The sequence below is a fragment of the Staurois parvus genome, unplaced genomic scaffold, assembly GCF_062004578.1.
Source record: "Staurois parvus isolate SC_StPar_1 unplaced genomic scaffold, SC_StPar_1.0 ptg000350l, whole genome shotgun sequence".
Taxonomy (NCBI): domain Eukaryota; kingdom Metazoa; phylum Chordata; class Amphibia; order Anura; family Ranidae; genus Staurois; species Staurois parvus.
This window is the reverse complement of record NW_028318146.1, coordinates 1338385-1352335: the sequence shown is the minus strand read 5'-3', so window position 1 is coordinate 1352335 and position 13951 is coordinate 1338385. Positions and strand designations below refer to the sequence as shown.

The window sequence follows — 13951 nt, the reverse complement described above, 5'->3', positions numbered from 1 at the left end:
GGTCAGCCAGCCAGTAATAGTTATTACCTTTACAGAAAGGTCAGTAATGAATATAAGAAAAGTCACAAATTCCACACTTTCCGTCAGTCCGCAGGGCGGCTCCCATGCTGCTTTGCGGTAACGCACATCTGATGTTACAGTTAGAGATGAGGGCTTCTCAATAAACGCAAGAGCCAAATTCACAAATATGGTCACATTTAGGATCCTTAAAAAGTAAGCAATAATTGATCATAAAATAAAGAAATACAACTTTACAGCAGAGATGTGTTATTCATTGGAGGGAATAGATAAAAGTCAAATGTTCCCAGCCATCCCCCCAACCATCCCCGTATGTAGAAAACACCTTCAGAGGCTTTGCTTCCAATATTTCAAATTAAAATCCAAGGACGGGCAGCAAAGGCAGTTGCACCTTCAACCATGGACTGCACTACAGGGATTTAGAAGCCAATTACTGGAAATATCCCATTTTGTATCAAATAAAAAAAGAGTTAAAAGCCAAGTTAAAAGTCTTTTGACAGCTATAACCAGCAAATGGAAATACACTGCTCAAAAAAATGAAATGAACACTTTGAAAACACATCAGATCTCTATAGGGAAAAATACCCAGCTGGATATCTATACTGATATGGACTGGATAATGTGTTAGGAATGTAAGGATGCCCCATTGTTTGATGGAAATGAAAATTATCATCCTACAGAGGACTGAATTCAAAGACACTTCGAAAATCCAAGTGAAAAAATGATGCAGCAGGTGAGTCCATTTTGCTTAAATTTCATTGCAGCAACTCAGAATGGTCCTCAGTAGTCTGTATGGCCCCCACGTGCTTGTATGCATGCCTGACAACATCGGGGCATGCTCCTAATGAGACGACGGATGGTGTCCTGGGGTATTTCCTCCCAGATCTGGACCAGGGCATCACTGAGCTACTGGACAGTCTGAGGTGTAACCTGGTGGTGTCGGATGGACCGAAACATGATATCCCAGAGTTGTTCTATTGGATTTAGGTCAAGAGAGTGTAGAGCCATTGAATGGTATCAATTCCTTCATCCTTCAGGAACTGCCTGCATACTCTTGCCACAAGAGGCCGGGCATTGTCGTGCACCAGGAGGAACCCAGAACCCACTGCACCAGCGTAGGGTCTGACAATGGGTCCAAGGATTTCATCCCGATACCTAATGGCAGTCAGGGTGCCATTGTCTAGCCTGTAGAGGTCTGTGTGTCCCTCCATGGATATGCCTCCCCAGACCATCACTGACCCACCACCAAAACAGTCATGCTGGATGATGTTACAGGCAGCATAACTTTCTCCATGGCTTCTCCAGACCCTTTCATGTCTGTCACATGTGCTCAAGGTGAACCTGATCTCATATGTGAAAAGCACAGGACGCCAGTGGTGGACCTGCCAATTCTGGTGTTCAATGGCAAATGCCAATTGGCTCTATGGTGCTGGGCAATGAGCACAGGGCCTACTAGAGGACATTGGGCCCTCAGGCCACCCTCATGAAGTCTGTTTCTGATTGGTCAGAGACATTCACACCAGTGGCCTGCTGGAGGTCATTTTGTAGGGCTCTGGCAGTGCTCATACTGTTCCTCCTTGCACAAAGGAGCAGATACCGGTCCTGCTGATGGGTTAAGGACCTTCTACGGCCCTGTCCAGCTCTCCTAGAGTAACTGCCTGTCTCCTGGAATCTCCTCCATGCTCTTGAGACTGTGCTGGGAGACACAGCAAACCTTCTGGCAATGGCACATATTGATGTGCCATCCTGGAGGAGTTGGACTGCCTGTGCAACCTCTGTAGGGTCCAGGTATCGCCTCATGCTACCAGTAGTGACAGTGACCCTAGCCAAATACAAAACTAGTGAAAAACAGTCAGAAAAGATGATTCGGGAAAAAATGTCAGTGGCCTCCACCTGTAAAACCATATCTGCTTTGGAGGTTATCTCTTTGTTACCCTTCTAGTACAGTGGGGATCGAAAGTTTGGGCACCCCAGCTAAAAATTTGTATTAATGTGCATAAAGAAGCCAAGGAAAGATGGAAAAATCTCCAAAAGGCATCAAATTACAGATTAGACATTCTTATAATATGTCAACAAAAGTTAGATTTTATTTCTATCATTTACACTTTCAAAATAACAGAAAACAAAAAAATGGCGTCTGCAAAAGTTTGGGCACCCTGCAGAGTTAATATCTTGTACTGCCCCCTCTGGAAAGTATCACAGCTTGTAAACGCTTTTTGTAGCCAGCCAAGAGTCTTTCAATTCTTGTTTGAGATATCTTTGCCCATTCTTCCTTACAAAAGTCTTCCAGTTCTTTGAGATTTCTGGGCTGTCTGTCACGCACTGCTCTTTTAAGGTCTATCCATAGATTTTCAATTATGTTGAGGTCAGGAGATTGTGAAGGCCATGGCAAAACCTTCAGTTTACGCCTCTTGATGTAATCCCCCGTGGATTTCGAGGTGTGTTTAGGATCATTATCCATTTGTAGAAGCCATCCTCTCTTTAACTTCAGCTTTTTCACAGATGGCATCAAGTTACCATCCAAAATTTGCTGAAATTTTATTGAATCCATGTTTCTTTCTACTCGTGAGATGTTCCCTGTGCCACTGGCTGCAACACAACCCCAAAGCATGATTGATCCAACCCCATGCTTAACAGTTGGACACAGGTTCTTTTCATTAAATTCTGTGTCCCTTCTTCTCCAAACGTACCTTTGCTCATTCCGGCCAAAAAGTTCAATTTTAACCTCATCGGTCCACAGAACTTGTTTCCAAAATGCATCAGGCTTGTCTATATATTCATTTGCAAAGTTCAAATGATGATTTTTGTGGTGAGGACGTAGAAGAGGTTTTCTTCTGATGACTCTTCCATGAAGACCATATTTGTACAAGTATCTCTTTATAGTGGAATAGTGTACCACAACTCCAGTGTCTGCCAGATCTTTCTGGAGGGATCGTGCAGTCAAACGTGGGTTTTGAATTGTTTTTCTCACAATCCTGCGAGCTGTTCTGTCTGATATTTTTCTTGGTGTTCCAGATCTTGCTTTAACTTCCACTGTTCCTGATGACTGCCATTTCTTAATTACATTCCGAACAGAGGATATTGACATCTGAAAACGCTTTGCTATCTTCTTATAGCCTTCTCCAGCTTTGTGAGCGTCAACTATTTTCAGTTTCAGTTTTCTAGACAACTGCTTAGAAGAACCCATGGTGCCGATTGTTGGGGCAAGGTCAGATGAGTCTGGGCATTTAAAACCTTTGAGATTGACATCACCTTGTCTTCCCAGACAATGATTGAGAACAATCCACGACACTGGCAGGTCCTGCTTTGCAAAGGGGGCAGTGCATGCTATAAATTCTGCAGGGTGCCCAAACTTTTGCAGACGCCATTTTTTTATTTTCTGTTATTTTGAAAGTGTAAATGATGGAAATAAAATCTAACTTTTGTTGACATATTATAAGAATGTCTAATCTGTAATTTGATGCCTTTTGGAGATTTTTCCATCTTTCCTTGGCTTCTTTATGCACATTATTACAAATTTTTAGCTGGGGTGCCCAAACTTTCGATCCCCACTGTACATCTGTTGTTCATTTCATTAACGCCAAAGCAGCTGAAACTGATTAACAACCCCCTCTGCTACTTACCTGACCAGATCAATATCCCAGGAGTTTAATTGACTAGATGCTATACTCTGTTTAATAAGTGTTCCTTTAATTTTTTTTGAGCAGTGTCTTTTACCATTGCAGCACCTCTAGCCTCTCCCTGCTACCTTCATACAGTCTATAGCCCCTTCAGAGTCTCTCTGCCTGCCACCTTCAGATTATAGCCCCTCTAGCATCTCCCTCCGTGCCACCTACACCCTCTATAGTCTCTAGTATCTCCCTGCCGACCCACCACCTTCAGGGAAGTTTTCCTGTCATTCTAGAACCGTGTCCACTCTGCTCCTCCTGCCCACCACCACCTACAGGAGGTCACACAGAGGATGGCTTGGTGATCCAATCCACTGTCGCGTTTTGCACTGCAGACCCTATGCAAATACAAGCCTGCCAGGATTGCCTCCATGTGACAGGATTCGAGACTGGTGACTTGCTCATGACAGCAAGCAATGACAGCAAGTAATGCATTATGGGAAAGTAGGGGGTATAGCCATGAGTTTCTATACCCAGAAGTACTAGGATTTTCACTGGTGTGGATATGGGAGGTGGACAGGAACAAGGAAGGTAATTAAAAGGCATCTTTTAACTATTTTAAACTAGGAAAAAGTGTTACTCCTGCCAAAACCTTTTTTTCTAGTTTTAAATAAGGTGGGATGCAGTTAGGATCTCTGTCTGTGCCCCCTGCAGGGGAGATTACTCCTCCCTGCGTGCTCAAAGGAACAGGAAGCAAGTGGAACCTCTCTAGGTACGCATCAGCAAATAAAACCACTTTATTCATAAAAAGTGAAGTGTTAGAACCCCGTGTTCTTTTTTTTTTTTTTTTTGCTGTACTTATAGTGTAAACGTCGGCTAGGTATGCCTGCAGAGTTTTGTTTTTTTCATCCAACTGGGGATGAACAAAAAAAAAACCTCCCAGATCCCAGCATCCAAACATGTGAGGGATACACACATACTGAGATTTGCTGAGATTTGCTCAGTTCTTGCTGAACAGGACAAATTTCGACACGTGTATACCCTGCTTTATCCTCCCCACTTCCTATGTGGTTATGGGAACAAGAAGTGAAATTTCCTCCACAAATATGAATAGAAACTAAACAGATGTCCTAATGCTTCCACTTGCAAAAACAATAGAAAAAAAATGATTTTGTGTGAAGATTCCCCTAAAACCCTTATTACTGTGCTGGAACATACAGCCCACAGAGGATGCCAGGGAATAATGGAGAAGGGGACATGGAAGGATTGTGTACAATGTATTGTCTATAGCCAACACACAACAAGGTTTTATGCAGCAATAAATGAAAAACAAGAGCTTACTTACCACTGGCACAGATCAGAATAATACCAGCGATAGAGCCGCAGAGAATACAGATCAACACGATGGTCTATGGAGCGATACTGCGAACAGAAAGAACACAGCCAGGTCAGAAATTAAAACGAACAAATCATTCCCATCCCACCGATACAAAAGCACACATTCTTATCACCACTCACTGCTGTCATCTTTCTCATCATCTTAAAATGTTTCGGGTTGGTTCCCTGCAAAAGAAGCCTGGCAATTAGACCCCTGAGGTCTCCCCTGCCCTTCAATGAAGAGCAGATCATGCCTTGAGGCTCACAGGTGGGATACTGGAGCCCGGGAAACACAGTGGGAGTGGTAGGGGATTCGGTCAGTGTATTACGGGGGCCTATGAAAGTGATCCGTCAGCTGTACATCCGCCAGATCGCTTCCACCAGACAGCCGAAAGTTGGCTTGTCAGAGATACATGCGACAGCCACTGGGAGTGTGTGTGTAAATCCCCCTGCTGCTGCAGACATATGCCATACATCAGTGGCAGCAACACCATTCAATAAAGTTCTAAAAGTTCTGAGCAGATTTCATATTACAGAGACAGTTAGGGTGTCACATAAGACATGGACGCATTCCCCTCCCCATCCCGAAACCACACCCCATGTAACCAGAAACGCAGGGTGCTTCTACCTGCACAAAAAAAAAAAAAAAACAACCAAAAGAAAAAAATATCCAGTGATTGTGTTTCCAAGTGCAATAAATACAGTACTAAGAATCTCACATTTTGGAGGCATGGACTCCTCTTCCAGGTCTTGGAAAAAAAAAAAAAAAAAAAAAGACATGAAAAAAGGAGCCACGCCCTCCAAAATGTATTTTCCCAGCAACAAGCATCAGCGATTCACCCGTGGCCTCCATCATCTCTCCTCGCTAGCAGCGCCAGCTCTGTCCATAGCTCTGCACACATGCAGGACCTCCGGCACCTTGAGCAAGCCGTCACTGAAGAGTGAACTGGTGTTTCGGTCTTCCCTCTGCCCCACTGCTGTCACACTTTGGATAGGACACTTCAAGTGCCCTGGGTACCCCCAGACAAGTGTGGATGCATAAGGAGGAACAAGGCACGAGAGTTCCTCACGGAGATCTGCGGTTTGGATCGACTTGCACAGGATCTTCTAACGTGACTGTATGGACTGGAATATGGATCATTATTAAAGGACTGATCGCACTAGGGACATGTGTACTTTGTCTTTTTGTTGTTTTTGCTGTTACCTTCAGCCTTCTGTCTGTTTGATTTTGGCACAGCTGTGTATGGCCCTGCTAATGAAGCCACATGATCCATTCACAGATCTGGGACCTGAGAATGAAAAGTCTACAAGTCCCATCTGCAACCACAGCAGAGGAACTCAAAGATGTAGATCCAGCACTATGTGGTGGTGTCACTATACTTGTAATCCATTGATATTTTCCTGCAGTCCCACAATGGGATGTGCAGACATCCAGACAGACCTGGGGCTGGGATGTAAGCAATCCAGGAGCCTGTGTGCTGCACCCGCAATAAACAGATTGTGGCGGCCATGCTCTGCAGGTTTCAATGAACTTTATTTAAAAATTTTTAACATGGGTGCATTTATTCGATTTTCCCAAAAAGTGAACTATGCCTTTAAAAGATGTCATGCAAATACATATACAGGCTTATATGGAAGGGGGGGTGGAATGGAAAGGGAGGAGGAGGAGGGAGGAGGAGGGGGGAGGAGAGAGGAGGAAGGAGAAGGGGAGGGGAGGAGGGGGGAAGAGGGGGAGGAGAAGGAGGGGGGAAGGGGGGGAGGAGAAGGAGGGGGGAAGGGGGGGAGGAGAAGGAGGGGGGAAGGGGGGGAGAGGGAGGAGGAGGGAAGAGGGGGGGCTGCAGCTAAGAGGCGCGGGGGGGGGGGGGGGGTTGACGGTGCAGGGACCTGTCACATGGCCACGATCAATGGGCTGCCGACATGATGATGTATAATTGAGTTGACCATAGAAAAGAGATTACAGCCGACACTGTGCTTTACTGAATAAACCTGAATACAGCGATCAGAGAGATGCCAAATAGACCCAAACTAGGAACCACAATCTGTGCATTATATAGGAGTATATTTTATGTTCCTATTCTTACCTGGATTGCATCTTCAATAAACACAACTGCTTGTTTTAAATACAGATGATCACACACAGCACCTGGAAAGATTAAAAAAAAAAAAAAGTTACCGTCTATGTAAAATCCGTATTGGACCACTACTGACAATTACTGTAATCCGGAACTAGAACATCGATAGAAAGAGAAATATGCTGGGGCAGTTAAATTATCACCTATTAAATATTATCATTATATTTATTAAAGCCCAAGTGCAGCTAAAAAGAAAAAGAAAAAATCAGCACAAGGGACATAACTTACAGTGTCCCTTGTGCTAATTCTTCTTTTGGTAGAAATCCTCCACTGTCCGTGCCCCCCAAACCCTGGAATCGTCCAGTGTGGCAGGGGTTAATACAACTAACAGGCTGTCACCGGCTCTCTTCAAATGCCCAACTAAACCCCCCCCTATTGCCCAGCTGCTCCATTCACGGAAGTCATATGACAGCTTCTATGAATGGTGGAGGATCTATAAATGGAGAACAGGCAGATGATTGATAGGTCCAGACCCTCCATTCATAGATCACGTTTCAGTCATAGATGATGTAGTACGGCTTCTATGATTGGAGGAGCTGGGCCATAAGGGTGGGAATAGTGGGACATTCGAAGAGAGCCTGTGACAGCCCTGTAGTTGTCTCCATTCAGGGACCTGATTGGCTCTTATATTGGGAGAAGTGGCTGCATCTGTGGAAGCGCTAAACAGGGATGCACCTGTAAATCCCCGTGTGGGCAAACACGGCTCTCACATGCGTGTACACATAAATATATCAGGCCTTACACACTGAATCCAAATCTAAAATCATTGATTGGACTGGAGTTAGCCATCAATATCTAGAGAACAAGCAGCATATGTGGAGAACCAGACAGATCTGTGACCCAGTCACTCTCTCTGATTGGTGGGACATTGGCAGTGCTGTGCAGTCCCTCGATGAGCCCCCTCAGTGTACATTATAATGATATTACATTGATGACAGCTGTGCTCATGTGGAAGTCATGATTCAGCATTTGTATGTAATTAGTAATCGGCCACCAGCCAGGAATGTCATGAACACTGTCACATGATAATAGGATGGGTGTGGATCCATCTGTCCCAAAACTGCATGAACTACGCTACTGTATATGTGTCATGTGCCATAGTCCGCGTTATTGGCAGCCAAGCGATCAGTATTTTTCCACTCATCCCTATGGGAAAACAGTACTGTGAGGGGCTGCTAGAGGCTGCCATGAGTGCGACTTCTACATAGGAATGTATGGGGCTGCAGAACAAACCTGCAGCACAGAGCGACCACTTCTAGAGGAAAGGATGGGTGGCTCTGCAGGGGGGCTGTGCTGTGAAGATTACTGGATGGGGGGGTGAGACCTTGGCTGGGGGGGGGGGAAACAATTGTACTTAAAGTGGTTCTAAACGCAGGACATGTTTTCCCTGCATTGAACTAAAAAAAAAAAGAAAAGATAAAAGTTGCAGTAGTTGTATTGCCCGCTCACCCTGCCCCTTATACCTACCTGAGTCCTATCCTGATCCAGCGGTTCTGGTCTCTCTCCCTCCTCACCGGCTCAGAGACAGCAGGGGGAGCCATTGGCCCCTGCTGCTGTCAATCAAATCCAGTGAGGACCCAGCACTTTGCACAGAGAAGGCAAGTAGGACATGCTTAGTATGAAAGAAAAAAAAGAAGAAAAGGATCCTTAACAACCACTTTAAAGCCTTTTTAATATATAGCTAGGAACAATCCCTGTTATAGGAAGTTTATAGGACGCCACAACAACCAAGCCGTTCTCTTTAGTTCAGCAATTTACAGGGGATGCAGGAAAGAATGATAGCCACGGGCATTATATATATATATATATATAAATTTATTTTTTTTAATCCCTAATAAAATGTAAAAAAAAAAAACAGCCTCAAAAGTACATTATGTGATATTTTTTATGAGCAATTAAAAAATAAAAATATACTAAAAAAAAAAAAAACTTCAAATTGTGTAGCTCTTCCTACTAATATATATATATATATATATATATATATATATATATATATATATATATATACACAGTCAGGTCCATAAATATTGGGACATCTACACAATTCTAACATTTTTGGCTCTATACACCACCACAATGGATTTGAAATGAAACGAACAAGATGTGCTTTAACTGCAGACTGTCAGCTTTAATTTGAGGGTATTTACATCCACATCAGGTGAACAGTGTAGGAATTACAACTGTTTGCATATGTGCCTCCCACTTGTTAAGGGACCAAAAGTAATGGGACAGAATAATAATCATAAATCAAACTTTCACTTTTTAATACTTGCAAATCCTTTGCAGTCAATTACAGCCTGAAGTCTGGAACGCATAGACATCACCAGATGCTGGGTTTCATCCCTGGTGATGCTCTGCCAGGCCTCTACTGCAACTGTCTTCAGTTCCTGCTTGTTCTTGGGCCATTTTCCCTTCAGTTTTGTCTTCAGCAAGTGAAATGCATGCTCAATCGGATTCAGGTCAGGTGATTGACTTGGCCATTGCATAACATTCCACTTCTTTCCCTTAAAAAACTCTTTGGTTGCTTTTGCAGTATGCTTTGGGTCATTGTCCATCTGCACTGTGAAGCGACGTCCAATGAGTTGTGAAGCATTTGGCTGAATATGAGCAGATAATATTCCCGAAACACTTCAGAATTCATCCTGCTGCTTCTGTCAGCAGTCACATCATCAATAAATACAAGAGAACCAGTCCCATTGGCAGCCATACATGCCCACACCATGACACTACCACCACCATGCTTCACTGATGAGGTGGTATGCTTAGGATCATGAGCAGTTCCTTTCCTTCTCCATACTCTTCTCTTCCCATCACTCTGGTACAAGTTGATCTCGGTCTCATCTGTCCATAGGATGTTGTTCCAGAACTGTGAAGGCTTTTTTAGATGTCATTTGGCAAACTCTAATCTGGCCTTCCTGTTTTTGAGGCTCACCAATGGTTTACATCTTGTGGTGAACCCTCTGTATTCACTCTGGTGAAGTCTTCTCTTGATTGGTGACTTTGACACACATACACCTACCTCCTGGAGAGTGTTCTTGATCTGGCCAACTGTTGTGAAGGGTGTTTTCTTCACAAGAGAAAGAATTCTTCGGTCATCCACCACAGTTGTTTTCCGTGGTCTTCCGGGTCTTTTGGTGTTGCTGAGCTCACTGGTGCGTTCCTTCTTTTTAAGAATGTTCCAAACAGTTGTTTTGGCCACACCTAATGTTTTTGCTATCTCTCTGATGGGTTTGTTTGTTTTTTCAGCCTAATGATGGCTTGCTTCACTGATAGTGACAGCTCTTTGGATCTCATCTTGAGAGTTGACAGCAACAGATTCCAAATGCAAATAGCACACTTGAAATGAACTCTGGACCTTTTATCTGCTCATTGTAATTGGGATAATGAAGGAATAACACACACCTGGCCATGGAACAGCTGAGAAGCCAATTGTCCCATTACTTTTGGTCCCTTAACAAGTGGGAGGCACATATGCAAACTGTTGTAATTCCTACACTGTTCACCTGATTTGGATGTAAATACCCTCAAATAAAAGCTGACAGTCTGCAGTTAAAGCACATCTTGTTTGTTTCATTTCAAATCCATTGTGGTGGTGTATAGAGCCAAAAATGTTAGAATTGTGTTGATGTCCCAATATTTATGGACCTGACTGTATATATTTATATGTATATATATTTTTTTAATCCCTAATAAAATGTAAAAAAAAAAAAAAACAGCATCAAAAGTACATTATGTGTAATTATTTTTATGAGCAATTAAAAAATAAATATAGGTGTGTTTGTGTGTGTGTATATATATATACACACACACACACACATATACACACGCAGCAATCAGCCACAACTTTATGACCCCCCCCCCCCACCAAACCTAATACAGGTTAGCTCCCTATTACCACCCTGTACAACCCTGACTCCTTGCAGTATGACCCCACTAGACCTCGGAAGGTATGTTGTGGTATCTGGCACCAAGCCGTCAGTAAAAGGTCCTGAAAGTCCTGAGGTGGGTCCTCCGTGGATCTGACTTGTTTTTCCAGCACATCCCACAGATACTTGATTGGACTGAGATCTGGAGAATTGGAGGCCAAGTCAACACCTCAACCTCACTGTGCCCTTCAAACCATTTTGCAGTGTGGCGGGGAGCATTCTCCCGCTGAAAGAGGCCACTGCTATCCGGGAATAACGTTTCCATGAAGGGGTGGACTCGGTCAGTTGAATGTTTAGGTAGGTGGTCTGTATGAAGTCACTTCCACATGAATGGCAGGAGCCAAGGTTTCCAGGCAGAACACTGCCCAAAAGCATCACCCTTCCCCCACCGACTTACCTTCTTCCTATACTGAATCCCAGTGCCATCTCCTCCCCAGGTAAGTGACACACACCCGGCCATCCACATGATGTCAGAACACCAACATGATTCTTCAGACCAGCCACCTTATTCCATTGCTCTGTGCTCCAGTTCTGAAGCTCATGTGACCATTGTAGGGGCTATTGGCTGTGGAGCTGGGTCAGCATGAGCACCCTGACCAGTCTGCAAATACACAACCCCCATACACTACAAACTGTGATGCCCATTTTTTTCTGCTTTCAAGACATCAACTTCAGGAACAACATGTTCACTTGCTGCCTACTATATCCCGCCCACTTTCAGATGTCATTGTAACCAGATAATCAATGTTCTTCCCTTCGCCTGTCAGTGGTCATAATGTTCTGGCTGGTCAGTGTCCTGTATACAGATCCCGATATCATTGTATAGAATAGAAAACACGTCTGATGTTCTGCTAATAGAAACGTCATGCCGGGTGTAGCTGATCTCTCCAGGATAACGCCCTCCGATCACCCCCCTTCCCCCCCGAATCACACTTCCTCCGATCACACATACCCCCCCATCCCAATCACACCCCCTCCGATCGCCCCCCACCCTCCTATCACATCGCCTCCCTCCGATCACCCCCCACGCTCCTATCACATCGCATCCCTCCGATCGCCCCCCCCCTTCCGATCCCATCACCCCCCTCTAATCGCACACCCCCTCCGATTGCATCGCCCCCCTCATGTGATCGTATCACCCCATCCGATCGCACCCCCCCATCTGATCGCATCCCTCCTTCCGATCGCATCCCCCTTTCCGATTGCACCCCCCATCTGATCACATTGCCCCCCTCCGATTTTCCTGTCCGATAGCATCCCGCCCTCTGATCCCCCCCACCCTGCTCCAATCGCACTCCAACCTCCAATCACATCCCCCCTCCAATCCTATCCCTCCTACGATCCCATTTCCCCCTCCAATCACATCCCCCCCCTCCGTTCGCACCCCCCCTTCAATCCTATCCCTCCTACGATTCCCATTTCCCCCTCCAATCACATCCCTCCCTCCGATCGCACCCCTCCTTCAATCCTATCCCTCCTACGATCCCATTTCCCCCCTCCAATCACATCCCCCCTCCGATCCCATCCCCCCCCCCCTCCATTCACACTTCCCACTCCGATCACAACGCCACTCTCACCATTCCCATTCCGGGCCCCCCCTCCAGAAGAAACGGATCCGGTCCGGTCTCGGTGGTTCTTCTCCAGGGAGGCGCTGAAGTCCGGCTCCGCACACCAACTCCGCTGCAGAGGACCCAGCAGAGGGTCGGACTCCATCCCGGCACAGACACACCGACTTCTCTCCCGGCCGATCTCTCTCCCCACAGAAGACGGGGCTGCGCACTGCACTCTGGGAATTGTAGTCCTCCGTGTCCGGATCCTCCTCTGTGTAGAGGCGGCCGGCACAGCTCCGAACAACAGTTCCCAGAATGCAAGAGCTTGTATAGGGAAAACTTTATTCGCATACAGGAAAACTTTCCAGAAGTCTGTAATTGGGTTGTATAGTAGAGGGGCGGAGTGTCACTCGTTAGTCACATGTCAGGGCGGAGCTACTACACGCTGGAGAGTGCTGGGGGGAGGTACAGAGAGGTGTATGTAGGCGGGGCATGGAGAGACCCGGAAGAACGAGGAGCACAGAGGACTGCTGATTGCATGGAGCGTGTTATGGGCTATAGCGGTCGCATAGAGTGCGTTTTGGGGTAGAGGAGTGTGTTATGGTGAGTGTATGGAGGACGCATGGAGTGTTTTATGGGGTATAGGAGAGTGTATGGTGGACACACGTAGTGCATTATGGGGTATGGGAGAGTGTATGGGGGATGCATGGAGTGTGTTTTGGAAAGTGTATGGGGACGCATGGAGTGTGTTAAGCGACAGAGGAAAGTGTATGAGGTATGCATGGAGTGTGTTATGGGGTATAGAAGATTGCATAGGGGATACATAGAGGGGGGAATGCATGGTGTGTTATGGACTGTATGGGGGACACATGGAGTATGTTATTGGGTCTAGGAGAGTGGGGATGCATGGAGTGTGTTAAGCGACAGGAAAGTGTATGGGGGATGCATTGAGTGTGTTTTGGAGTATAGGAGAGTGTTTGAGGACACATGGAGTGTGTTATGGAGAGTGTATGGGGGACACCTGGAGTGCGCTCTAATGTAAAAGAGTGTATAGGAAACACATGGGGTGTGCTATGGTGTATAGGAAAGAGTATGTGGAACACATGGGGTGTGCTGTGGGGTCTAGGAGAGTATATAAGGACCACAGGGGGGCCGATTGGGTGCAGTAGAGAACATGGGGTAGGATGGTTTCCGGGGTTCCCTATCAGCCCCCATACTGTACATACGGATGGGGGGTCCATTGTGGTGGGTGGCATGATAGGAGAGGGGTGCACTCCCCATAGGATGGATGTATAGATCCCGGGATTGGTATGCAGTACGGTGTATATGATGTAAGGTGT

General features: G+C 45.6%; 1 protein-coding gene across 1 annotated transcript in view; it reads right to left on the bottom strand.

Moving 5' to 3' along the window:
• The window catches only part of TPCN2 (two pore segment channel 2), a 76408-nt gene extending 63574 nt beyond the window's left edge, over positions 1–12834 (bottom strand). Inside the window, exons 1-4 of the mRNA XM_089684572.1 lie at positions 12639–12834; positions 7085–7146; positions 4972–5048; positions 28–205 (exon numbers count right to left, since the gene is read on the bottom strand). Coding sequence (XP_089540698.1) covers positions 28–205; positions 4972–5048; positions 7085–7146; positions 12639–12774 — 453 coding nt within the window. The 5' untranslated portion in view covers positions 12775–12834. The remainder of the gene's footprint in view (positions 1–27; positions 206–4971; positions 5049–7084; positions 7147–12638) is intronic.
• Between the last annotated feature and the right edge of the window lie 1117 nt (positions 12835–13951).